The sequence below is a fragment of the Sorex fumeus genome, unplaced genomic scaffold (genome assembly GCF_029834395.1).
Source record: "Sorex fumeus unplaced genomic scaffold, SorFum_2.1 ptg000107l, whole genome shotgun sequence".
Lineage (NCBI taxonomy): Eukaryota > Metazoa > Chordata > Mammalia > Eulipotyphla > Soricidae > Sorex > Sorex fumeus.
The window spans coordinates 2,372,963-2,400,816 of record NW_026606164.1 but is presented as its reverse complement, the minus strand read 5'-3'; the positions used below and the strand labels follow the sequence as shown (position 1 = coordinate 2,400,816).

The 27,854-nt window shown below is 53.6% G+C and overlaps 1 protein-coding gene across 1 annotated transcript in view; it reads left to right on the top strand.

Annotated features, from left to right (window-relative positions):
• VIPR2 (vasoactive intestinal peptide receptor 2) overlaps window positions 1–27,854 on the top strand; it is a 59,551-nt gene that overhangs the window by 24,181 nt on the left and 7,516 nt on the right. The window contains exons 3-5 of the mRNA XM_056134827.1: window positions 2,156–2,263; window positions 3,709–3,806; window positions 15,520–15,617. Coding sequence (XP_055990802.1) covers window positions 2,156–2,263; window positions 3,709–3,806; window positions 15,520–15,617 — 304 coding nt within the window. The remainder of the gene's footprint in view (window positions 1–2,155; window positions 2,264–3,708; window positions 3,807–15,519; window positions 15,618–27,854) is intronic.

The following is a 27,854-nucleotide window of genomic DNA, read 5'->3' as shown; positions in this document are numbered from 1 at the left end:
TTCCCAGGCAGCCAGGCTGCCCCTGACTGTCCAGGAGGCTTTCTCCCACGTTCGCCTTCTTCTTGGGCTCTTCTGCTGCTGGCCCGGTGTGCTTGCCAGTCCCGGCCCACCTGCCTGCCTCCACATGACCCTCCCCATCATTCCCACACGTGCGCTCAGGAACCCTGGACTGCATACACGTTCTGCTTTGCCCTGAACCAAGTGCTGCCTCGAGTGGACGGAACACTGGAAGAGGGATGTCTTGGTATCATGAGAGTTCTGCACTTTGGTTCTTTCATAAGTGGAGCGATAGCACAGCAGGTAGGGCATTTGCCTTGAACGCGGCCAGCCAGGGTTCGATTCCTCCATCCCTCTCAGAGAGCCCGGCAAGCTACCGAGAGTATCCCTCCCACGTGGCAGAGCCTGGCAAGCTCCCCGTGGTGTATTCAATATGCCAAAAACAGTAACAAGTCTCACAGTGGAGACATTACTGGTGCCTGCTTGAGCAAATCAATGAACAACGGGAGGACAGTGCTACAGTGCTACAATAAGTGGAGCGTTGTAAATTCTTTAGATGCAAATCAGTCGGGGACAGCCGACTCCTCTGGGAGCTTTCTCTGGTGTTCATTTCCCTTTCCCGATCAGTGCACATAGGTGGCTGTTTCTTTCCTTGCTTTCCTCTCCTTTTGCTGCCTCTGAGGCTGTGATGTGTCTCCCTGTGTGGGCTGTCACCGTGGCTCCCAGCTGGCACTCCAGACTCTCCCTGTGGTGGAAGGCTGTGCTTTCCCTGGAGCCGCGGGCAATGCACTCCTTGCTGTGTAGCTTTCATTGTGTCTGCAGTGATGGTTCAGACTTTCCCCAGACAAGGGGCAGGTGCCCTCAGGTAGCTGAGCCCCTGGCCCCCACCGAGCACATTTCCTCTTGGCCAGGCTGGCCCAGTTCCTGCTGTGCTGGGGCCCACGTCTTGAAGTTAGGGGCACTTGGGACCTCAGTGCTTTGCACTCGAATGCCCAACCACAGGCGCCTGCCATCCAGAACCTCCCGTGCATGTCTCGGGGTCCCGCAGGTCCCTCCGCTCCGCCACACTTTGAGACCCATTGCACTCACCAGACTTCTGCCATGTCTTGGAGATGCTCTCTCAGCTGTCTCGGCCCTTCTTGTTTGGATACCCAGTGCAAGAAGCCCATTGATCCTAACTGCAGCCAGTTTGCTCACCTTCATCCAAGATGTGGCTATTTAGTTTGTTGAAGTCTAACTAAACCACAGAATTTCCAAGATCACAAGGTAGAGATGCCTCAGAGGTAAACAGTGTTGAGCTTAGATATGGATTCCATCATTGAGGTTGAAAGATTTGGACCTCCCCTCTGGGTAATAAAGAAGTGAGTTCCGTAGGCGCCCAGGTGCTTATTAAGATGAAACACAAGATTTGAAAATGTTTTAAGTGAGAGCAGTATGAAATGAGAATGAATTTATTTTGTGACTCAAAAAATGTAACCTAAGATTACATCACTACTATGGCATTGTTGACCACTAAAATCAACTACATTTTTTTTCTTTCTTGGTTTTGAGGTCACACTCCACAGTGCTCAGGGCTTACTTCTGGCTTTGTGCTCAGAGATCATTCCTTATGGGTCTCAAGGGACCATATGGGGTATCAGGGATCAAACCCAGGCCGGTCTCATGCAAGGCAAGAGCCCCACCTGCTATACTGTCTCTCCAGCCTCTAAAACCAACTCCATCTTATCAAATAATTTGGTTTGAGAATTTTCCTTGAAGTTCTGTGTATTCCCTGAGAGCACACAGCACTTTAGGCCTGTGACCTGACATCTCCTTAAGTGAACTATTACTGAGCAGTTCTCATTTTACTGCTGTGGATAGGGAGGGGTCCGCACCAGCCAGGGACAGACAAGGATTCTATTAAAATTCACAAGGTACATGCTGCCCGAGGCTGCTCTCTGCCCTGGTATGGGCCATTGTCCAAGGCTACTCTCTGCCCTGATGTGGGATACTGTCCATGGCTACTCTCTCTATCCCTGGTGCGGAAGTTTGCCCAGCACTGACTAAATGAACACACTGGATGCATTTGCTCTCAGGAATGCTCTTTGCTGGGCACCCTGAATTTGCGGGTGCTGTCCTGTGGGTGTGGCTGGGGTCACCTCTGTTCTCTCCTTTGCAGCCTGCAGTGGCGTGTGGGACAACATCACTTGCTGGCGGCCTGCAGAGCTTGGCGAAACTGTCACTGTGCCGTGTCCGAAAGTGTTCAGCAATTTCTACAGCAAACCAGGTACCATCTTTGTGCCTCTGTACTTCTGAGAGGCTGTCGTCACTCCCATGGGGGACACATACCAGGAAGCTCAAGTGCCAGCCTCCTCACAGCCAAGACAGCATGGCCATCAGCACTGAGGGGAATGTAGGGAGCTGATGGGCCACCTCCAGCCAACCACAGGGGCAGACAGATGCTCGCTTCCAACCACAGGGACAGGTGGTGCTAGTCTCCAACAGCAGGGCCAGGGAAGGATCTCACCTCCAACCACGGGGCCAGGGAAGGGTCTCACCTTCAATACAGGGCCAGGGAAGGGTCTCACCCCCAACCACGGGGACAGGGAAGGGTCTCACCCCCAACCACGGGGACAGGGAAGGGTCTCGCCCCCAACCATGGGGCCAGGGAAGGGTCTCACCCCCAACAACGGGGCCAGGGAAGGGTCTCACCTCCAACCACAGGTACTGGGATAGTGCTCACCTCCAACACACACAACCAACCACAGGTACTGGGATAGTGCTCACCTCCAACACACACAAGGACAGAGCAGGACTGAGATGACTACAGAGATATACACTGTGCAGAGGGGAGCCTGGTGCTCCCACAAAAATTCCCCACAGCTATAGCATGTGGTCAGCCCCCATTGGACCCAGAGCTCTGTATCCACAAAACCAACAGCGTCCTGGAAACTCCTCCCAGTCTCACTTCTTGGGGGCATCACTCTCCTGGGCTGTAGCTGAGAGGCATAGCCTGCAGTGGGTTGGGGTTTGTTCTCCCTCTGCACAGGGCATTGCCAGCCAGCGCTGGACTCCTTGGTGGAAGGGATTTTATTTTGGTGTGTTTCATGTCCATTCCCAAAAACATGCTGCATGATACGCACAGATTTTCAGAACAACAGAACTCCCCTCCGAGAAATAGAAAAGGGAAAATGCAGTGGAAATCAGAAAGTCGCCATGCGTTGAAAGCACAGCTTTTCATCTGGGCTAGAGAACTGGGATGGTGGCACAGGTCAGGGTGAGAAGGAAGGGACCAGAAGAGAAGGAGCCGTGAAGAGAGGAAAACAAAAAGGTTCCGTTTTCTGGAACGTGTGATTGAGACTGTCTTCCTGAGCCAGCGAGCAGAGCCAGGAAACGAGGCTGTTTGAGATAGCCACCATGATCGTCCCCACCTCGAGCCTGTTTATGCTGCAGAGTTGGCAACGGAACCACGATCTGATTGCAGAGAGGGGCCTGGCCACACAGCGTGACAGTCCTGGTCCCGAGAAAAGCTCTGACCCCACACTCCTCTCCTCGTTGTCCTGTGCTCTGTGTCACATGTCTGATTCCTTCTGCCAGGGCCAGGTGGGGTCCATGTCCAGTGTAGAGCCTGAGGCACACTTGGGCACTGAGCTGGTGGGGCCTGCACTGCACAGACCCCTAGTCCAGCTGCTCAGCACACTTGCAGACCAAACACCCCAACTTGACTTCCAGGAAACATAAGCAAGAACTGCACAGGTGATGGGTGGTCAGAGATGTTTCCAGACTTCATGGACGCCTGCGGCTATCAGGACCCTGAGAATGAGCAGAAGGTAAGGCTGCCCCACCCCACCCAACAGAGCCTGACCTGTGTGCTCTCTGGCCTCCACCTCTGGCCAGGCAGCTGGGTGCGGCCCCACCAGGCCTCAGGGGCTGTAGCATCTGATGCTCTGGAGGCTCTGGGTGGCACAGAGGCAGGAAAAGCCGGGGTCAGTCTCGCCACCCTGAGAACCTTTCAGCCCCTTGAGCGCTTTGTCCTCTTCAGCGTGTTTCCCCCAGGTGGCTGAGAGAAGGCCTGAGGCAGCGGTGGGGGACAGAGCCCAGGTCCAGCATCTTTGCGAGTGGGGGTGGTGCCGGCCAAGGGGCTGTGGGGACTTGGTGGCACCTCGTGGGCTCAGCTGAGCATGTGCAGACCTCCCCGCGCTGCACTGCCCAGGTTCTGGAGGACCTCAAGTCCTGCTGCCAGCTCTGCCAAGACCCAGCTGGGCACTGCCACAGATCCAGCTCCCAGCACCCACCCCCGAATGCCCCCTGAGCCATGGGACAGTAGTGTCTGTTCTGTGAATAGGTCCAGCGGACATCTGCTCTCCTGATACCTCAGGCCCCCCAGTCCCTCCAGCCACAGGAAGACCCTGAGGAAGCCACAGTCTGAGGACTGTCCCTGTCAGCCATGGCCTTCAGCTGCCCTTGCATGTGGTTCCCTCAGGAAAGTGGGTGGAAGCTGGACATCTCTGTGGCTGGGCCCAGATCACAAGCTGCTCATGCAACGTCTGGCTGAGGGCAGGGGTTCTGGACAGAAAACTGACCCCAAACTGTGACTCAAGTGTCCAGACCAGGAAGGCAGCCGCAGCGCTTTCTGAGAGTCAGACTTGCCTGGGTGTGAATCACCCCATCGCTGGACCTTTCTGCAGAGTTCCTAAGCACTGGGTTCCGAGCAGTGCCATCTTGAGTGATGGCACGAGGACCTGCTACAAGTCCTCTGCCCCCAGAGTCCTGCTAGACAATGAGACCACTTGAGAGTCAAAGCTGCAGCCCTGAAGTCCCAGCTCTGCCCAGGAGGGTGACCTCCAGCCCACACCCAGGCACTGTCGGCCCAGGACTGCAGCCAGGACGCGAGCTCTAAGGGGTGGGGGTGCATGTGTCCATCTGTGCAGCCAGCATCCGTCTGTGTCACGACTGGAGTATGTGCTCACATCTGGTGTGTACACAGTGTGTCTGTGTATGCATGCCTGGGGGTGTCTGTGCACGTCTGGGTTGTGGGTGAGTGTGCATGTGTGTATGTGTCTGGGTCGTGGATATGTGCATGTGTGTGTGCATCTGGGTTGTAGGTGAGTGCATGTGTGTAAGTGTATGTCTGGGTTATGGGTGAGTGTGCGTCTGTGTGCGTGTCTGGGTTGTGTGTGAGTGTTCATGTGTGTGTGCATCTGGGTTGTGGGTGAGTGTGCATGTATGTGTGAGTACCTGGGTTGTAGATGAGTGTGTGCATCTGGGTTGTAAGTGTGTGTGTGTCTGGGTTGTGGGTGAATGTGCGTGTGCGTCTGGGTTATGGATGAGTGTTTGTGTCTTGGTTGTGCGTGAGTGTGCACATCTGGGTTGTGGGTGAGTGTGCGTGTGTGTGCATGTCTGGGTTGTGGGTGAGTGTGCGTGTGTGTGCGTCTGGGTTGTGGGTGAGTGTACGTGTGTGTGCGTCTTGGTTGTGGGTGGGTGTGTGTTTGTGTCTGGGTTGTGGGTGAGTGTGCATATGTGTGCATCTGGGTTGTGGGTGAGTGTGTGTGGGTCTGGGTCTGAGTTGTGGGTGAGTGTGCGTGTGCGTCTGGGTTATGGATGAGTGTTTGTGTCTTGGTTGTGCGTGAGTGTGCACATCTGGGTTGTGGGTGAGTGTGCGTGTGTGTGTGTCTGGGTTGTGAGTGAGTGTGCGTGTATGCGTGTCTGAGTTATGGGTGAGTGTATGTGTTTGTGTCTGGGTTGTGGGTGAGTGTGCGTGTGTGTGCATCTGGGTTGTGAGTGAGTGTGCGTGTGTGTGCGTCTGGGTTGTGGGTGAGTGTGCGTGTGTGTGCGCGTCTGGGTTGTGGGTGAGTGTGCGTGTGTGTGCGTCTGGGTTGTGGGTGAGTGTGCGTGTGTGTGCGTCTGGGTTGTGGGTGACTGTGCGTGTGTGTGTTTTCACATGAGGGCAGGGCAGGGAAGCTCCCGGTCCCGTGACCCTGGGAGGCTGCCTGGTGCCTGCTGGGACAGTGCTGGAGCCTTCCGGCCCGCGTGACGGGCTCTTCTCCCGCCCACCTCTTGGAGACCAGCGTGGAGTCAGATCCGTGTGCTGGACAGAGTGTCGAGGGGCAGAAGTAACGGCACGGTGCTGCACGGCCTGGGCCCTTCTTCCCTCCGATTGCTGCCGTCTCTGGCCTGGGGGTGGCCTGGGGGTGGCCCGTGCAGCCAGGCTGGGCCGGGTGCTGGCTGGCAGGCCTGAGTGTCCCGTCACGGCAGCTTGCCAGCTCTGCATCCTGCCCGGCTCTGTTCTTGCATGCCCGAGCCTCCCTGGTCTCACGTGTGCCATTTTTACTGTTTCTCGATTAAATTCCAAGGGGAAAATAGCCAGCACGGAAGTCAGAGGCCTGGCGTGTCTGGGGAGGGTCTGCGCAGGTGAGTGTGTGTCTGAGGTCTGAGGTCTGCCCCAGGGAAGTCTGAGCCCGAGTCCCGGGGCAGTGGTGGCAGCTGTCACCGTGCCTGACTCCTCTTGGACCCTGGCCTCCCACGCTCCCGAAGGGTCTGGCCTGTGCTTCTGAGCAGGCCAGGCGACCTCACGGCTTCCCCGACAGGCCAAGCCATCACTGTCAGCGTCCCACCCCGATGGCCCCCTGAGCGCATCTGAGTTTTTAAAATGTTCCATTCCAAGCCGCTTCTTACAGGCTGGGGCTTGATAGTTGTCAAAAGCCTGAGTTCCCTCAAACCCCACAGGAAACACAAGTCCGAGGAGCTGACCCAGAGCCCTGAGCAGCAGGGAGGTGGGGTTCAGGGGGACACCTGCATCTGAGCTGCCCACCAGGGTCCCTGTGTCCTCCGGGCCAGCACGAGGAGGGGTGACTGCATTGGGGAGGGCAGAGAACCTGGGGCCGGGGGACATGTCTGGGCTCGGGACCGAGGGGAGGAGGGAGAGCAGGGGCCTGTGGGGGTGTGCAGGGGCTGCAGCCTCGGCCGATCCAGACTCCTCCTGCCCCTCCAGGCCAGGCCGCTGCCTGACTTCTGTCCTCCACCGGGCAGGAGCAGCAGCCACACCCTGCCTGTCACCCCCAGCCCAGACACTGTCCCGCCAGCGGTGGGCCCTGGGGCTCTCCCAGGACCACAGCAGGGTGGACACTGGTCCCCCAGCTCCCTGTACCCAAGGCTGCCCCACGACTTCCAGGTCAGAGCTAGCCTCCCTGCCTCAGTTTCCCTCCGTGCTTCCAGAGCCTGCTCTCCCAGAAGCGGCTCACGGGAAGGCCTAGAAACTCAGCCGTCACCTCCCAGCGGTTTCGCAGGCACCTGCCACCAGCCTGGCCCAGGGCTGCTGCCCAGCACGCCAACGTGAGCGCCTGGCCCTGCATTCCTGGTTTACTCGCGAGGGCTCAGCACAGAGTGCTGTGCTAAGTTTAGCCCAGGAACTGTTTGGCATTCCAGCTTCCTGCATCAGCGGGCACGTTTCTTCCAGATTATGCCATCTCCCTAAAATATTCCTGTGCTCAGCTTCATGCCGCAAGGGGCCCCCCACTTCTCTTTCACCCCAAGTCCCCTGACAGCTGCACAGACCGGGCTCACAGCAGCCCCACGCTCCTGGAATTCCCCTTCCCCAACCTGTCGAGATCTCAGGAGGTGGGTTTCCCCCAGGGGCCCACAGCTGGGCAGCCCCCAGAGCTGGAGGAGGCAGGGACCCAAAGGTATCAGGTGTTGGCAGGGCCCTGCTCCATTGCCATCTCCTGGGGAGACAGACAGACAGATGGACGAAGACTCACTCGCAGCGTGGGGCTGGCTGCCCCCAGGCCCAGAAGCCAGCAGGGAGGGAGCAGCCAACCATGAGAGGGCTGTCACTGTCACTGTCACTGTCCTCCCGTTGTTCATCAATTTGCTCGAGCGGGCCCAGTAACGTCTCCATTGGAGATTTTGTTGTTACTGTGTTTGGCATATCGAATACGTCACGGGGAGCTTGCCAGGCTCTGCCGTGCGGGCGAGATACTCTCGGTAGCTTGCCAGGCTCTCCGAGAGGGGCAGAGGAATCGAACTTGGGTCGGCCATGTTGGCTGCGTGCAAGGCAAACGCCCTACCGCTGTGCTGTCGCTCCAGCCTTCAAATTTTAGAATGTCTGAGGGCCTACTAAGGAGAGTATGTAACTAGCAATACTGGTTTTACTGAGTACCAGGGAACTCTTACAAACCTCAAAAAAGAGAAGACAAAGGTCTGAAAAGATTCACATTCGTATCATCACGTTGGCATTGCTGGCCACAGGAATGCTTTGAGAAATTCCTCTGGCCAGAGTGCTCAGGCAAGCCCTCAGGAGGATGCAGGGCAGGGGGCCAAGAGGCACGGTTTGCTGGTGCTCCCTGCCCACGGCGTCCTCCTCCCAGGACAGCTCTGCCCTGTGGCCCGGAGAGCACAGAGAGAGAGTGCAGGGGGAGGGCGAGCGTCATCCCAGCACCACAGGGTGGGGCCCCAAAACATGAAAGTAGGAAAAGCTCTTCTGTGGTAGTTGCTGCCTTCTCAGAAATATGCAAATCGTTTCCTTTTTCAAGTAAAGCCAGATATTATGTCCTGCAGGAAGCCACTGCAAGTGCCACCTGTCCAACAGTTCTGAGTTGCATTTGCCATCGTCAGTCTCTTCAGTTCTGGTGGAATCACTGGGGTGCATGGGTGTGGGCAGCCCTGTGCAGCCTGTGGCACTCACGGGTCCGGGGCCTTCTCTCCCTGTGACACTCAGGGGTCCGGGGCTGTCTCTCCCTGTGGCACTCAGGGGTCTGGGGCCTTCTCTCCCCGTGGCACTCAGGGGTCCGGGGCCGTCTCTCCCAGTGCACTCAGGGGTCCGGGGCCATCTCTCCCCGTGGCACTCAGGAGTCCGGGGCCGTCTCTCCCCGTGGCACTCACAGGTCCCCGGGGCCGTCTCTCCCCGTGGCACTCACGGGTCCCTGGGGCCGTCTCTCCCCGTGGTACTCACGGGTCCGAGGCCGTCTCTCCCCGTGGCACTCACGGGTCCCCGGGGCCGTCTCTCCCCGTGGCACTCACGGGGGTCCTGGGCCATCTCTCCCTGTGGCACTCACGGGTCCGGGGCCGTCTCTCTCCCTGGAGCCGGCTGTGTCTCTGCATCACGTCTCAGATGTCTCCACATCTCCCACGTGAGGGGACATTGCTGAGGGAGAGGCTGGCCACACCAGGTCCGTCCTGTCCACCTCCTGCCCACCTCTCTCCAGCTACCTTTGCTTTAGCGGCTCCTCCTCATTCTCCATCCGGAGCCGTGCTCGACTTGTCTTTCGGCATTGTGCTTTAGAAGAATCAGACTGTTATTTCGGGGACCAGCACTCTGGCTTTGCTGCTTGTCGGGACGAGATCTCCTGGTGAGGCTCTTTGTCATCAGCTCGCCTGCAGAGCAGGCTGCAGACTCTGTGCTGTCCACGCGTAAGCGCCTCGCTTGCGTCCTGAGGCCCTCGGTTCCCAGACCCGCAGGCCAACAAAGGGCTGCCCCGGGGTTCCCTGAGACGCCGCCCCAGGACCCCAGTTCAGGCTCTGCCAGCATCAGCCTCGTCCTCCCTGCAATCATCACCGCGGGCTCCACACTGAATAGGGATGCAGAATCCCCACGGAGACCAGCCCTGTCGGCAGCCTCAGGGCACTGCGCCCCTCGCAGAGCCTGGGCGGGCACCGCCAGCTCATCTGCCCACTCAAAGGGCTGGGACTCCAGACAGGCCTCGCCGCTGCCCAGCCCAATCAGAACAGCTGTTGCCACGCCGGCCTGGGGACATGGTCCAGCTGAGGTTGACTCCCACTGGACTCAGCACATGGACCCTGGTTCTGTCACCTGCCTCCACTGCGGTGCGTCTTGGCTCTGCTCTGAGCTGCAGGTTGGGCGGGTTCCTCACAGGGAAGGGGCTTCAGGTGGCCATCCCACACCCTGTGACCTGGGGACCACTGGGGACACCCATCCTGCACTCAGACCTGAGCCCCAGGGGGATATCTGTCCCATACTGTGACCCGGGGGAGGAACACCCTTCCTCACTGTGACCCAGGGAAGGAACACCCTCACTGTGAGCTGGACACACCCTTCCTCACTGTGAGCTGGACACACCCTTCCTCACTGTGACCTGGGGACACCTTTCCTCACAGTGACTGGGCATTACCCGCTCTGCTGTCCTGGGGGGAGCACCCAGCCCCCTCCCGTGCAGCCCTGTGGCAGACTCACGGCCTCCAGTCTGTCTGCCTCTCACTGCTCTGGCCCTTCTCTGTCTGCAACTGTCAGAGGCACGAGTTGAAGAGTGTTGGCCTGGAGTGCTTCTGGACTGCTCTTAGAGTTGGCGCAAAACCACCGGCCCCCCATGCCCGGTGGTGCCTCCCTGAGGGGTAGTGGCAGCACAGGGCACGGGGCACTGGCCAGAGCAGGCAGAGTCCCTCCCCAGGCCAGCTGACACCCTCCTGCCTCTTGCCCTCCCTCACCCCTGCTGTGACAGAGGGCAGCGGCTCTGCCTGGCTCCCTTCCCTTCTCCATCCCTGGCTCCTTGGGGAGTCCTTAGCCCTGATTCCATCCGTCGTTCCTTCACGGGGATCTCTCTTGCCGTAGCCACAGCTGTGATATCCCACACAGGAAGCCGTTCAAGCCCATGGGAGTGCACATTGGGTGCGGCTGCAGGTGGTCAGTCTGTGCTGACCCCCAGAAGGCAGGGGGCCTTTCAGCTCCATCGGTGGAGTCATTTCTCATTGCGCATCTAGGAAATGCCAAAGGAATCAGTTATGCAGCTGATGTTCGCTTTGCAGACTCATTGCTCTAAGCTCTGGCATGTAGCAGGAGACTCTACGTGAAATCGCACCCACAGGATAGGACACACCATGTTCGGGGCGGGAACAAGCCCTGCTCCTGGGTGAACGGCAGGAGCAGGGTCTGTGCTGGGGGCTGCATGTGCAGCCCGGGAAAACTGGGAAGTACCCCCGAGCCCCCGGAACCATGTGCTTGTGCTTCTCCCACGTACTCCAGCTGCTCGGGGCAGGCTGAGCTCCTCGGGGCAGGCTGAGCTCCTCCTCGGCCACTGCCAGCCCGCAGAGCGCCCCCTGCAGGTGAAGCGAGCGTGCGAGCTGGGAATCACACACCTTCCTCCTCCAGGCGGCGCTCACCAGTACAGCAGTTCTGTGCTCGCAGGGAAATCAAGGAGGATGTGAGGACTTCCTGCAGCTGCCCTTACCCACCTCACCAGGCCTCCATGGCTATACTCTCACTGTGCAGCAACTTGTCGCCACAGGAGGACTGGGTGAAATGCTATACCTTAAGAAATACAGCATTGACACAGTGCAGGGAGTCAGAATCAGAAGTCGCCCACGGATGCTTCCCCCGAGCTGAGAAACATGCAGCCCCACACATCCACTGTGCAGCATTGGTCAGGGGAGGGCCCTGCCCTGCTGTGCTCTGCGTAGCCCCTCAGTCCCTCACAACTTCATCGCCCACATTTGCCAGAAGTCCTGGGTGGCATCATTTCCAGACTGGCTTCTCCCAGTCCCTCTGCACCCCGTGGCTCCGTGGCTCCGTGGCTCTGCATGGCGTGGGAGCTCGTTTCCCACAACAGACTCTTCTGTCTCGGACAGGCACGATTAATTCTCCCGTTCCCCTGCCCAAGGCTGTCCCGCTGATTCCGAGTCTGGGGCAGTCTGGGTAAGCTGCTGCTGACCGGTGAGCTGACCGGTGGTCAGTCTGTGCTGACCCCAGACAGGGGTGTGTGTCTTCGGCTGGTTTGGGAGGTGTGCAGGAGCACGATGGGTGCCTGCGGTGGGCCCGTGACCGGCCCTGCTGTGTCCAGTGTCAGCGTACAGCAGAAGAGCAGGGGGGATGCAGGTTGTTCTCATGTGCTTCCGTCCAGTGGGAGAGGGTGGAGTGTCCACCTGGGGCTGCTCTGTGGTGGGTGTGTGTCGAGGCCTTGGCCCAAGTTTCTTCGAGCTCCTGTCCTCGCTGCTGGTTCCCAGGGTGCCCAGTGCGGGTCAGGCCTTCGTCAGATGTGCCGCTACCTTCTCCTGGGCTGGTCTGTCAGCCCGTTCTTCTGGCACCGCCTCTCTCAGGGCACCGTGTCCCACTGGGTCCAGCTCAGCAGCCTCATTTCGTGAACAGTGCCTTCGGAGCTGTGTGAAGAGGCCTCTCCGTGGCCAGAGCACTCTGCTTCCTGCCAGGTGACTTTCTGGAGGGTTCACGGTTCTGCATTCGGCGTCAGTCGTCCACTTGGGGGTCAGGTTCGTGCTAGTGCTGAGGGCTTGGTCCAGACTGTCTCTGCTGCCTGTGGTGTCCAGTTCTGACATCATTGGTCAGAGAGACCATCCTTGCTTCATGTGCGGCTCTGATCCGTGGCCAGAAACCCAGGATGCGTCTCTGCATGTCTGTCCCTCTCTGCCGTGGCCTGGTCTCCCTCCTGTGCTGGCTGGGGTCCTTGAGTCCCGCACTGCATCTCTGGTCTGCTCTGTGGCTGAGCCTGCAGGAGTCTCCTGTCTGTGCATCCGCGGGGGTCTGGCCTACCCCGTCTTCCCTTTCTCATCCTTTCTTCAAGTTTCCCTTGTTAGGAAGGAGCAGCAGCTAGCAAGCACCTACACAGTGGAAGTGACCTGCCGAGAGAAGAGAATGTGTGAGGGTGAGGGGCCCCTGTCCGGCTCTGCACGCAGGGTGCTGTGCTGAGTCTGTCGCACTGGGCCAGGCTGCGTGTCGTGTTGGGGGAACGTGCCCAACCTTCCATGCTGATGCTGCGGGAGGGAGGAAGCCGTGTGTGGTGGCAGCTCTGGTCCCCTGACGGTTCACTAAGAGTCCGGTTTCGTAGGAGTGTCTTGAAAGGTATTTGGCCAGTAATTGGCAAGAAGCAGATTTGATTCCCCAGCAGCTTTGCCATCTGTGACTGAGCTTGTCCTGAATGTGGCTCAGGAACTCTGGTGCTGGCACACGTCTGGAAAATCAGCGGGAGCTGGGAGCACAGTTCTCCGGAAAGTTCTCTAGCTCAGGCTAGAGTGGGTGCTTTCACACCAGAGCTAGGCTACTGCGCAAGTCACCTGGGGCCTCGATGCCACGCCTGGGGCCTGCTGCCGAGCCTCGGACACTGCTCCGGGCCAGCTGCAGAAGCCAGTGTCCAGTAGGTGTCCTTGTCCTGCACTGCCAGTGGCCTGAGGGTGGCCAAGGGAAGTGGTAGAGGCTCCACTGTGGAGACATGTGAGAATTGGGATCACACATGCACAGCCGTGTCTCGGCACGTGTGCAAACGGGCCCACAGGTGAGCACCAGAGGCTGAGCTCCTGTTCCGCTAGCTGAGCCAAGCCAAGGCCAAGCTGGGTCTCTCCAGTTCTCTCCCAGGGATGGACCCAGGTCACCATGGTGTCACCATGTGGGTCTGACCTGGCCCAGGCTCCGGTGAGAACCAGGAGCAGCACAGAGTTCACTGGCCCTGTGCATGGTGCTCCAGTCCTGCCGCCCTCTACACAGAGCAGGCTCAAGGCACAGCGAGTCTCTTAGGGATTGCGGGAGCTGCCACATGCTCCCGGCTGCCCTGATTAGACTCCCATTAATGCCACTCCCGCTGTGGCGAACATTTCAGACAGAGGCTCTGCTTTTCTGGGTCGCACAACCATGGCAGCCGTTAGAGTCAGAGCAAGGCATCACCACCACTGCTGCCTCTCCGAGCATGGCTGTCCTGCCCCCCCCCCCCCCCCAGGATGGCAGGCACAGGCCTGGCCCACCGTCTGCCCTTGGAAGCACTCCAGGCAGACCTGTGTGGGGCAGCTGCTGGGAAGAGGCCTCCGGTGAGTGCCCACTCCACAGGGGATAGGTTATAGCCCTGCCAGGACGCCACCACCTGGCAACTGGACTTGAGCTGAAGACCAGGCCTGGTGCAGAGCTGGGCTCAGGGCCATGCCTCACAGTGTGAGCACCGGACAGTGTGCTGGCTGCTCAGCTTCTCCCGGGTTAACGTGGGCAGATGTTCCACTGCCCTTGCAAGTGAGTCAGTCTCACACTGCAGAGTCTTACACGGTCACCCCCCGCGTGGCTGCATACTCCGACTGGTCCCCCACGTGGCTGCTAGGGAATGTCTCACCTGGAGGAGGTTGGGAACAGGTCCTGCCGCAGAGGCTCCAGGATGATGTGAGGAACAGGCCTCATCCCTCCACCCGGGGCCTGTCCCAGATGTTCAGGGTTTCGTGACTGCAGCGTGCAGATGCTCAGCGGAGACGTGTCACCCTTCCTGTACAGACGCCTCTGGTAGTGTCATTCTCTTATTAAGAGAAGACGAATCTGCTCCTGGGCCCGTCCTTCACCTCTCCCGCACCTGAAGGAGGAGGATGTGCCCCCTAGAAGTCGTCCACTGGGGCTTGGGGCCTGAACAACCTTAGAACTTCCCGTTAGAAGAGGGTTGGAATTTTGCATTCAAATGCAAAAGGAAACCAGGAGGTGGTTTTCAGAACGGAAAGTTGCAGGATCCTGGAGCCCAGAAGGCCTCTGCCTATACCATCCCCCAGCCTTGCCCTGCGCAGCTCCCCACCTGCCAACACCGCACACACTCACACGCACACGCACACACTCCTGGCCATCTCTGCAGGAGCAGCTCCTGCCAGCCCTCCGGGTCTGCACAGCCACCCCTCCTCCCCACCCCTGCCAGCTCACTGGCGGTAGGAGTCAGGTGACCTGGCTGGTTCAGGTACCCCGTGATGGGCACTGGCTGGGAGTCAGGGGTGATCCAGGTTGGTTCTGGTGTGACCTGGCGGGCACTGACTCTGTGGTAGAGCTGAGGTGTGCAGGACCTTCGCTGGTGCCCATGTCCTGTCATGACAGAGCTCTTACACATGCCTTACCTGACTCTAGCTGTGCGGAACCACCTGACCATAGGGCTGAACTTACCAAGGGGGAGTGGGGAGTGGGGGTGAGGGGAGCAGGGCCACAAGAACACCTTGGCAGTGGTGAAGGGATATTGCCACTTTGGTGATGTGTGTGCCTTGGTAACAGATGTTGCCCTAACTAGGCACAGATATGATCTGTCCTGTATACCTTGTTCCCTCAAAATTAAATTGTATCAAGGAATGTTGAAAACATTAAAATGTGAAGATAGTGCAGTTAGTCTCTCCTTCTGGATTCAGTGTCCCCTCTGTGTGTGTGTGTGTGTGTGTGTGTGAGAGAGAGAGAGAGAGAGAGAGAGAGAATCACGCGGGGCTTTGACACTCAGTTGTGTACTGAGAAGAGCATCCCAGCACGCCCCATGGGGCTGAGTGTGGCCACATTGCTTGGGACACACTCAGGGTTGCCGTGGAAGTGACTCAGCCTGTCTCCCCCGCTTCATCCCCTCCTTTCTCCCTCTGCTCCTTCTTTCTTCCCTCCTCCCTCCCGCCACTCACCTCTGTGTCCTGGGCTTTCCCTGATGGTGGCCATTTCTGGCCCCTGTGCACAGAGCTGCTGTCAGAAAACCATGTGTGAGACACAGTGACACAGGACTGTGGGTGTTGGGGGCCCCATTCTGCATTCTGGCATTGGATCACAGCACAAGCTCTTGGTAGTTGCTGCCACCACTAACTCAGACACTCACTTCCTCTCTGCAGATCTCATTCTACGTCCTGGTGAAAGCTATCTACACCCTTGGCTATAGCCTCTCTCTGATCTCCCTGACAACCGGAAGCATCATTCTCTGCCTTTTCAGGTAAGTGGTGGAAATGACCAGTTCTCCCTGAACACGAGCAGGGATGATCTGATGAGTCAGGCAGGCCTGTGGGGCCCGTGTCTGGGCCACATGGTGCTTCTTGGGGTGTTTTTCTTGAGTGCTTCATGCGCACTTCGTAAGCAGACCACACCCTCTGAATGAGAACCCAAGCCCATGTTTTCTTACCTCGGCCTCATCAGCTGCATGAATCTGGACGGAGCAGAAGCACCAGGTGTGGCCTTTGTGGAGCGCCTGCTGTTTGGCCGTGAGTCTTTGCAGGGAGATTTGTGAATTGTTCAGGAGGAGGCTGCTTCACCAAGCCCAGGCTCAAACATAGGCAGCCTTGGCAAACATGTGGCAGATTACACCGCTCTCTGCGCCCATCAACGTAGACGTGCCTGGCAGACACTGCCCGAGGGGAGAGCTGTCCTTCTGGTGTAAACTTATGCCCGGCCCTGAACCCTTAGGGGTTGGTGAGAACCAACAGGAGTCTCCCCGGCGAGAAGAGAGGCTGGTCCAGCCCAGAAGCCTCTGTTCAGCGGAAGCCTGTGTCACCTTCAGACCCCCCCAGTGTGCGCAGGAGCTCTGCCATCCTCAGCCTTGGGCCTCACATGCTGGTCTCTTTGCTGGCAGAGCCAAATTCACACACAGTGATGGAGAAAGGACTGGTCGTTCACACACAGACGCTGACGGGACCAACATCCAGTATTCACACACAGCCCATGATGGAGCAAACAGCACTCGCACACAGTTGCTGACAAGCAAAGGACTGAATTTCACACAAAGTCGCTGATGGAGAAAGGACCGGCATTCACACTCAGCCACTTGTGGATCAGTGAAACCATTCAGATCAAACGCCCCCCAGGAGGCCTGTGTCAGCAGCACAGTGAGTGCGTTTGCATGAGGAACAGAGCTGAAAAAACTGGCAGTGTCCTTATGTGATGCTTTCCTTCTTGCCCAGCTCAACTTTTGCTGCTGGTGGCCATTCTCAGAGGAGTAAGTCGGAGCCTCCAACCCAGAGTTGCTTTGAAAAATGCGGGTTGCTCTGTCACATTAAGTGCTTAAAAATGGTCATTCGGTGTTGGTGTTTTTGCTCCTGTTTCTAACCCTACACCTCGTTAAAGGCAAATAAAGAAGAAACAGGGAGATGCTGGTTCCCAGTGATCTGAGCTGCTAAGTCTCTGCTGGTTTAAAGCTACATGTTGAATGATCCTCACTCATCCCCAGCAGCGTGGAAATCACGTGATCAGCCGCTCAGGAGCAGCTTGGTTACCAGGAAGATGGACACACACGGATTCTTTTCGAGCATCTCAGCTTTGCTCTGTTGTTGCCCGCCCTCAGCCTGCAATTGCTGAGAACTTGCCAATGGACAGACAGACAGACTGATGGATGGATGAGATGGGATGGAGGGAGGTTCCCCCTCGCACTGCCCCACGCCCTCCCTGCAGTTTGTGGATGGAGTGATCTGCCCCACTGGCTCAGTAATGATGGTCAGAAACGAGTCCTCAAAGTCTTCCTGCACGCACTGTCATAGGAAACCCCACGGGAAGGAAGTAGCGGTTTCTTATGCAGCATAGAGCACGGAGAGGTGGTTCCTTAGACCCAGCCTAAGAGTGGTGCAATAGGAACCAGGAGTGGGAGTCACCGGGGCCTCGCCCAGCAAGCGCTTCCTGTCGTCCAGGGTGTGTCTCCGTGCTGAGGTGTGATGGCAGGACTGAGGTGGTGGCCCTGAAGTGTGACGTGCGTCCATGTGACAACCCAGCCTGCCCCGCAGCCTCTTTCACTGCCCTTGTTGCTGACCGGGGCCAGAGTTCAGCGTCAGTGCACAGACCCATCTCCCCAGAGGACTCTGCTCTTTGCTCTCGTGGGGAATCTCTCCGCCTGCACCCCAGCTTTACAGCTCCTGTGGGGACGCCGTCTGACTCACAGGCAGACCAGAGCAGACATGCCGGCCCTCCCACAACAGCCAGCCGACCTCTGCCCCGTGGTCCTCTTTCCTGTGTAGGCCTGGAACACTGACACCCCTAGGGTTTGTTTATGCTGCTAGTGAGTCGCTGTCCCTCCCACATGCTCTGAGAATGTCTCATCGAGTTTGATGCACGCAGCTCCTGGGCTCTGCGCGGCCATCGCCGTCTGCTCCACACAGAGCTGTCTCCACGGCTGCACGTGGCTGTGTTCCCCTGGTCATCCTAGAATTCTCAAGGCCTTCTGGGACCAGAGTTGTCATGTGGGAAGTTATTTTCAGTTTTTAAAAACATACATAATCTGATACAGATTCATTCTTCTTACTTAGTTGTACTTTCCTAGGAATTGTCTGTCAGGCATATTTTCACCCAATATTATCACTTTTTTTCAATTCTAACTGCTTTTATTTGAAATTCTCAATGTCATTTTTGTAGTCTATTTTTATTTATTTATGGTATTTTGTTATTGAACTTGTGAGATACAAAGCTGCTCATGATTGGATTTCAGTCCTAGTCTTCCAAGACCCATCCCTCCACCAGTGTTGATTTCCCAGCACCAGTGTCCCCAGGTTCCCTCCTGTCACTCCCCACCCCCCGCCTCCTCTGTGGCAGGTTCTTTTCTCCTCTCTGTGTCTCCATCTCTGTCTCTGTTTCTCTCTCCTTATCTCCCCAAATATGTAGTAGAAGACTAATATCCAAGGCCAGGGAAAACAGGAGCTAGGAGGACTGGTCAGTGGTTGGAATCCACCACAAGTGTGTGTGTGGTGGAGGGTAGGTAAGATAGAGAAGGGACCAGTATGACAATAACAGTTGGAAATGGTAACACTGGATAGGAACTGAGTGTTAGACTAGGTAAAGGACAGGGCACAGTGCTTCCCAGGGGGTCAGCCTGGACCTGCAGGGCCAGTGCATCAGCAGCCTGATGGTGCCTTCAGGCTTCCCAACACCCACCCCAGAATTGCCGCTGTGCTTCTGGCAGGACCCAAACAACTTGGGACCAAGTTTCCCAGAAATTAAATGGCCAAAAATTAGGTATATGGAGTCACACCCACAAACCACCTCCAGCTCAGCTGTACAAGCTCATTTATCGGCCTTGCTTCAGAGACCCTTAAATAAATCTCAAAAAAGATCAAAAGCCACAGTTAATATCCAACCCGTGCAAGGCTAAGCAGACTGGGGTAAATTTGAGGGGGGTGGGTTAGCCTGGTACCCACCCAAGCAAAGCCCCAAGCAGCCACTTGCTCCCACAATCCAAAATTGCCGCCATGTCCCCGGCCTGACTCCAGCATTTCAGGACGGGCCTCACTGAGATACTAATCTGTTGAAAATTTGGATATGCAGGTTTTGTGACTGAAATCTCCAGGCTTTCTTGGGGTCAGGATGAGCTATTCTTCCACCTCCCTGTACTTCCAGAAGCCTCAGCAGTCAAGCCCACACCCCAAAGCTGCCACCCAGTTGAAAAGCTACTCCAGCCTTACCATCCCAATAAAAATACTGAATGCCCTGAGCAAACACCATGACCTCTTAGCACCTTGATGCAGCCATGATGCATAGAAATAGAGGGAGGCTGGGGGTAGGGGTAGGGGTGGGGTTTTGGGGGATGGTGGGAGGAAAATGGGGGACGTTGGTGGTGGGAAGTTTGCACTGGTGGAGGGATGGGTGTTGGATCATTATATAACTGAAACCAATCATGGGCAGCTTTGTAATGATCTATCTCACAGATATTCAATAAAAAAAATTTTTTTAAGGAATATGGAGATTATGCCCACTTCAGTCAGCTTTATTAATGGCTGAATAAATAGCAGGACTCCTACATTTGAAAAAAAAAGTAGGTAAAGGAATATATGTGATAACCTTTCAGTATCTGTATTGCAAATATTATTACTTTAATGCACATAAGTGCTATACTGAAATCTCCCTTGAGTTCTTGTATTGGTGTTTGGTGATCATTTATGTGTTCATTCTTTTTATCTTGTTATGTCCCGGGATGGGAGTTTCATTCACACAATGACCAACCCAGACTCGAGGATACAAGTGCAAGGCACTTTTTATTGCTAGCTCGAGCAAGGGTCCAAGTCTCATCCAATGCAGCAGAATCTTGATCAGGACCCTGACTAACTCTTGATTTTAACTTTCCTTATCGCATGTCTTCTCTTCTATTAAACATTCCATTCTAAGTAGCTTTTATAGGGTTATGTTACACAACGGCAAATTTCCAGGAACTAACAGCACTTTTCCAATTCTGGATATGCCCCCCCCCAACTGTCCTATGACTGTTCCACCCTTATCGGTGGCCTCCACTTGGCTTACCACCACTGCCCACGCCCTCTATTTGGGTGGGCTGTTGCCAAGAGTAGGCTAATCTGCCCAAGGTGATATTATTTTCTGAGGAGTTGGGACTTTCGGGAGGAGGGGGCGGAAGGGAGGGGAAAAAACCGAAATTTAGGCCTACTTGAGTTTCAGCCTTAAAGTCTTACAGTGAAGCCTGTTATGGCCTCACTATCTCCGTTATCTCCACTGAATAAAACTACCAGTTTTATTAGAGTGACCCAGGAGCTAACTCTTGATTTTAATTTTTCTTATCGCATGTCTTCTATTCACTTAATCACTTAACTTCCCATTAGTTGTCGATTTGCTCGAGCGGGCGCCAGTAACGTCTCCATTTGTCCCTGTCGCGTGCTAGTGTAGCCCAATGGCATCTATTCGCTCTGGGAACATGAAGAGCCTCAAACCGATCGTTCATGATCTTGACGAAGAAGTCTGACCATCTGGTAGGTGGGCGGCCACACAGTCTTTTGACATCCCGTGGAATCCAGTCGGTAACAGCTCTAGTCCACAGTCGTCTTTAAATCTCATTACGTGACCAGCCCATCTGATTTTTGACACCTTGGCAAATGAGACAGCGTCCCTGATTCTTGATCATCGACGGATGTCAGAACTCCGGATTCTTTCTCTCATTTGAGTGAAACGTGATATTCCAAGCATAGCTCTTTCTATTCTTCTTTGGGAGACCTGAATGGCGTTCTCATCCTGTTTGCGTAGGGCCCAGGTCTCTGAGGCATATGTTAATGCAGGAAGAACAGTGGAATCAAAGAGATGTGCCCGGAGCCGGAGGTTCTTCGTCCTCTTAGCTATTTCTTCGACGTTCTTGAAGGCGTTCCAAGCCGCTCTCTTCCTCCTGCGCAGCTCGGGTGCCAGGTCATTTGTCATGTTGACTTCTTGACCTAGGTACACATAGCTGTTGCATTCGGAGATGGTCGTTCCGTTGAGAGCAAATGGGGCATCAGGAACGAGGCTGTTTCTCATAAACATTGTCTTCGTAAGATTCAGCTGTAGTCCTACATTTCCACACTCACGGTCAAAGTCGGCCAGCATTTGTGCCGCTTGGCTGATGTTTGGTGTTATTAAAACAATGTCATCAGCAAAGTGGAGGTGGTGTAGTTGCCGACCATCTATCTTCACTCCCATTCCTTCCCATTCCAGTCGTCGCATGATGTTCTCGAGGGTGGCACTGAAGAGTTTTGGTGAAATGGTATCACCCTGCCAAACCCCTCTCTTGACATCAACAATCACTTCTTTGTAGAATGGTGAGATCCTGGTAGTGAATCCGCAATACAGCTCACGGAGATCTTGATGTATTGGGCTTGAATGCCCTGATTGGCTAGGGCTTCAATGACCGCTTCCATCTCAACAGAATCAAAGGCCTTCTTTAAATCAATGAACGTTAAACAGAGCGGCATCTTGAACTCCCGAGAAACCTCAATGAGCTTGGTTATCATGTGGATATGGTCGATGGTGCTGAATCCTTTGCGGAACCCGGCTTGCTCGCATGGTTGTCCTTCATCTAGTGTTCTGCCAATCCTATTCAGGATGACTCGAGTGAACAACTTGTAGATGACAGACAATAGGCAGATCGGGCGATAGTTGTCAATGTCATGGATGTCTCCCTTCTTGAACAGTAGTACGGTCCTGCTGGTTTTCCATTGGGACGGAACCTTGCATTCAGACAGGTAGCGAGTGAAGAGCCGAGCCAGTGTATTGATGAGTACTGATGGCAGGTTCTTCAGGTTTTCAGGTCTGACCTTGTCTGGGCCGGGTGCTGTTTGTTTCTTTACGGACGAAATGGCGTGTTGGATTTTGGAAGGGAGAATGTTGGGAACGACATATCCATCCTGTGGAATTTGGTATGTCGGCAAGTGGACATGGCTATCGAAGAGATTTGAGTAGAAGTCATGGATAATCTTCTCCATTGCCGTTCTGGAGGATGTGATGGATCCATCAGGACATTGGAGGGCAGTCATCTTGGTCTTGTAGTTGGTGAAGGACAGGCGGGGGTTACGAATACTTTTCCCAGCTTCTGCCGCATCTACCAGTACTTCTGCTCTTCTCTCTTTGAGGACTTCCTTGATCGCATCTCTGCACTGCTTTGCAAGCTCGGACGTTAGCTTGTGGTTGCCTGAGGCATGCGCCAAACCACGCTGGCGAATTAGCTCAAGAGTTTTCGAAGGCATTCCATATTTAATGATGCCTCTGACATAAAAGACTACTTTGATATTTGTGTAGATATGTTTATTAGTGTAGAAATATTAGTGTAGCTTTGTTTTATTTGATGTTCCCAAGTACGTTGTTTCCTATGTGTTTGCTTTCAGCTTCCCTTTTCAGATTTAACTGGGGTGTTTTAGAATTGGGATTCACTTTTTATTTCTATTATGAATACTCTCATTTTCAGACTCCTACCTGATTCCTTACTGACAGCCCAACTGTCTTTGCCTTCCATTTCTTCTGCTCTCCCTTCCCTTTCCTCAGCTCCTGTTCCTCACTGGCCAAGTGTGTCTGTTATCACAGCCTTCCCCGTTGAATTGCTGGTTCTACATTCTGATCTCCTTTTTCTGTCACCCCAGATTTATGGCACTGTAGCACTGTGGCACTGTCCTCCCGTTATTCATTTATTTGCTCGGGCTCAGTAACGTCTCCGTTTGAGAGTTGTTGTTACTGTTTTCGGCATATTGAATATGCCACGGGGAGCTTGCCAGGCTCTGCTGTGCAGGCGGGATACTCTCTGTAGCTTACCAGGCTCTCCAAGAGGGACCAAGGTATCGAACCCAGGTTGGCCGTGTGCAAGGCAAACTCCCTGCCCACTGTGCTATGGCCAAGTGGTCTAAGGTGCCGGACTCAAAATCTCATCTCCAGTTCCTGTTGTCATGACCTTTAAGTCAATTCACATCTTCACAGCCTTTTCATTTCATTTCCCAACTCAAGTGTTTTTTGTTTTCCTTGTGTGTATAACTTAACCCCAGGGATGTTTACTATCATGTTCTCTAAGCCAGTGTGATTTAGGACAACACACAGGCTTCTCACCCAGGATCTCCTGTGGTTTCATACTCCATCTGGCCACTCCTACTGTTCTGGGAGCTGAATTCCTTTCAGCATCCTGAGTTTGTTTGTGGTGGACTATTTCTTTGTCAGAGGCTCTTCTCTTGAAAGATGTGCCCCATGGTCTTTGGGAGTTAGCTGTACCATCCCCCCCACAAAGGATGTTTCCTGATCTTCTTCCTTGAGGGATTATTTGCTGTCTTTGGTTTTCAGCAACTGCACTCTCCAGGGACACCTCTTTTCTTTATATTTTTTCTTCTAGGGTTAATGGTGTTTCTTTTACCCATGATCACTCTTTTACCAGCTTCAAAGATGTCTTGGCTACTATCTCTTCAATAATTTCTTCTGCCTAATTCTTTTCTCTTCCCCAAAAAATGTTATTGTGTATATTAAATGTGTAGGGCTGGAGTGACTGCACAGTGAGTAGGGCGTTTGCCTTGCATGCAGCCAACATGGCCAACCCGAGTTCGATTCCTCCGCCCCTCTTGTAGAGCCCAGCAAGCTACCGAGAGTATCTCACCCACAAGGCAAAGCCTGGCAAGCTACTCGTGATATATTCGATATGTTAAACACAGTAACAAGTCTCACAATGTTACTGGGCCCACTCAAGCAAATCAATGAACAATGGGAGGACAGTGACACCATTTCCCATAATAGTAATGGTATTACTATTATTAGTATATACCCAAATAGGACAGTGGGAGAGTGCTTGCCTTACATGTGGCCTACCCAAACTCAATTCTGGCAACACGCATGGACTCCTGAGCCCAGTCAGGAGTTATTCCTGAGCACAGAGCCAAGAGTAACCCCTGAACACTGCTGGGGGTGGTCCCAAAACAAAAACAATAAACAGTCTCCTACAAGTTAGTTCCCTTTTCACTCTGTTCTCTGAAAAGTCGCTTAGACTCAGACCCAAGAGACTTGAGTGGTGGGTTGATAAAAAAAATTTAACAGCAGCGAGATGTTTTTCCAAAAGTAAAGCAAGAAGTTTATTAAGGAATACAAGTTTATTAACTTGGTTGGTAAATTAACTTTGTGGGTGCTCTAAAGTGCAGTGAAGGTGTAACAGAGAAGAGAGAGAGAGTGCTGTTCAGCATGGTCGCGGTGCCTGTTATTACCCTTTCTTAGGTGCCCTCAAATAGTGGGCAGGAAGTTCGTTTAAAAGCACATCTGCAGGGGCTGGATCAATAGCACAGCGGGTAGGGCGTTTGCCTTGCATACAGCCGACCCGGGTTCGATTCCCAGCATCCCATATGGTCCCCTGAGCATATGGGGTGATTCCTGAGTACAGAACCAGGAGTAACCCCTGTGCATCGCCAGGTGTGACCCAAAAAGAAAAAGAAAAAAAAAACAGAAAAAGAAGTACATCTGCAAATAAATAAAAGTACATCTGCTTTCTTCAGACTCTTAGCCAATTTCTGGAGTGACAGCAAGATGTGCAGATTATTTTGGGTATATCTGAGTGTTTCAGCTGAGAGCTTTTCAGCATGCCTGGCATTTTAAACACCTGCATTTCTCACAGGAGCCAAGGTAGGCCATTCCTTCATGGGATCCATGCTAAACCACTTCATTTATCAAAAAAAAGAAACACCGAGCCAAGAGAACTTTTCCTGGGGAAAAGGAGCAGAAGCCCACTGTCTTTAGCTGCTCCCTGCTAAGAGGCAAAGTGAGGAAGTGTGGGCTTGGCTCAGGCCTTCCCAGGGGTGCGGGGTCTATGGTGGGAGGGACTCCCCACGTGGCTCACGGGGGAAGGGTGGAAGAAGTCCTGTTTTTATAAGAGGACGTTATCATCGGGAACCTGATTTAGTCCTAATGAGAAGAGATTAGTTTTGTTATTTGAGGAAGCAGACGGGGCCCAAAATGAAAGGCAGGAAAGGTTCTACCCAATGGCCCAAAAAAGGGAGAAGCAGGATAGCCTCTGTAAAACGACAGACCTTTTATCCTGGAGTTTTGAATCCATTCCCTTAGTCAGGGGCCTTTCATCAAGTTTTTCATTTCCACCTTATATGGTCTTGAGAGAATTGTCCAAATTGTCAGTCAACGCTAGTCAACTTAGAACACACACACATACACATACACACACAGAGCCCAAAAGTGGAGGCCAGCACACTCCACAGTGCCACCTTGCTCCTGCCCAGCCCCCACTGCTCAGGATGAGCCTCATCCAGAAATCGATCTGTTGGAAAACTCAGGAATGCGTGTTTTATAACTGAAATCTCCAGGCTTTCACGGAGACGGGGATGAGCCACCTCCCCACATCTCCCTGTGCTTCCAGAAGCCCTGGTAGTCACGGACTCGCCCCAACACTGCCACCTAGTTAGAAATTTAATGCCAGCTGTATCACCCCATTAACAATGTTTGGACTCCCTGGAGCATGCATCTGCATTTGTGGCCGTGTGACATCTCAAACTCTACAACACTGAAAAACCAGGAGTAGCACACAAGATTGCAACCAATCTCAATTAATAAAATATAAACAAAATATAAACCTATAACAACCTTTTATTGATCTCTTATACAAGGACTTAACGGCTACATGGTGAGATACAACAATCGTTGCTAACTTTCTTCTAAGGTGACATTTTCTTTATCATCCTTTTAGCAAATTATGTATAACAAGCAATATAAAATAAATCATTGAGGGTCTGTTATGGGGGCAAACTTAAAGGGTGGTTCGGAAAATTGGAGATAATGGTGGTAAGAAGGAGCAGTGGTGGTGGGATTGGTGTTGGTATATTGTATATCTGTAGCAAATCATCATAAACAACTTTGTAAACTAGTGTTTATACAAAGCGTAAGGGGAAAATAAAATTTTATTAGAAACTGGAGACCACTAGCTCCTAAAGGGACAGAGAAAGTTCCTTTAAAATTTCCGTGAAGTTAGTCAGAAGGAGACACGGACACAAAATTATCTCCCTCATATGTGGGCTATAAAGAAACAAGTACTCAAAGAATAGAAACTGAGAACTGGTCTTACATAGGAAGCCTGTGTAATAGGGGGTTGGAAGCAGCCTTAAAACAATATTACAAAAGGACAAACGGCTTCATAATGATCATAATTAAAGATCTTACAACACAACTGGCAAGGAAGTTTGGTCAGTTTTGTGACACCCTGTTTAACCAAGGCTATCGCATTCTTCGTGGAGCACCAGAGGGAGGGTGGGCAGAGGCGAGAGAGGAGCTATTCAGAGAATCAGCAGCCACCTCCAGGCGGGGCGATAGTGAGCACCTCCCAGGGGTCGACAGGAGGGCTTGGTGAAGAGTGATGCAGACACAGACAGTGATGGGGAGGGAGCCATGAGGCTGGGCTTGTGGGATGTTCGTTCATTTTCACTGCTAGGATCAAAAATCTAATTGAAAGGCGGAATTATAGCATGGCTGGGATTCCTGATCAGAGAGTTTATAAAGCTAATGTGGCCAGGCCTCCGTGGACAAATACATGAGACATAAGACTTCGTGGGTCAAATTTAGTCCAGTTATTCAGGATGCATCCTAGGAGTGAGTCAGTGAAGTGGAACAAGGTTTGGCTCCTCTTTGTTTAACTGTCCTGGGCATCCCCAGAAGGAGTGCTGCACTGGGCGGGAGTAAAACACTGACTGGAGGAGAGAATGGGAGTCCTCTCCTGCTGTCCTCTGGCACCAGCTAGTGGCTGAAGAGAGACACACAAACTGACAGACTGGGGTTTACTGGAGAATCATCCCACTCAAAACCCCTCAATTTGATAACAGTTTGTTGGAATTCTTCCCATCCAGAGGTATGGGAAAGAAAAAAAAAGTGAACAACAACAAAAAAGGTGGGAAGAAGAGGGAAGAAAGGAGGAAGGGGGGTAGAGAGGGCCTCCAGCACCGACCAGTGAAGGAAGAGATTTACAAACCAGCCATCTGTGTTTCAACCAGAAATCACCCTGCCATGGTCTCCCAGTCCAGGGCCGGCTCCGTGGAATTTCTCCCACCTGGAGATAAGAAGGAAGGAGCAAAAGAGAATATTGTACTTGAACCCCACATTGGGTACCAAAATGAAGGGCTGCTTGGACCCAGACCCCATGGCCTGTGTTTGGTTGGTAGGAGAAATCACCAGTAGTGAAATGCTTTGACAAGAGCAGAGCAAGTCCTGGTTCGACTGATCTGTCATCGGCTGTCCGAACGAAGAGAAGAGAAAAGAGAAGAGAAGACAAGAGAAGAGAAGAGAAGAGAAGAGAAGAGAAGAGAAGAGAAGAGAAGAGAAGAAGAGAGAAGAAGAGGGGGTAGAGGTGTGTCCAGCTCTGTCTGGGGCCTGTCCTAGTTCTTTCTGGTGTACCTGGGTTATCTGGTTATTTTATGCAGAAATACAATGGCTTTTTACAACTGTTAGCCAGATCTGAGAGACAAGTGGCAGTGAGTTGTACAGATTATTTTGGATATGGTTGTTTCACTTGAGACTTTTTCAACATGCACTTTAAATATTTGCATTTCTTACCAGAACACGCTAGCTCATCCCTTCATGGGATCTATGCTAGACCACATCATTTCCCATTGTTTTATCTTTTCCTACTTTAATATAGACACGGGCTGGAGCGATAATATAGTGGGTAGGGTGTTTGCCTTGCACGCGGCCGACTCGGGTTTGATTCCTCCACCCCTCTTGAAGAGGCCAGAAAGCCACCAAGAGTATTCCACCTGCACGGCAAAGCCTGACAAGCTCCGCATGGCATATTCGATATGCCAAAAACAGTAACAGCAAGTCTCACAATGGAGACGTTACTCGAGCAAATCTATGAACAACGGGAGGACAGTGCTACAGTGCTAATATAGACATGTTCTACTGGCGTATTTTCCAGTCACAAATGTCTCATTTTCTGTGTCTAAATTAATGCTAGACCCAGATCCTTTAAATTTCAAGACAATCTGGTACTGTAATCAAA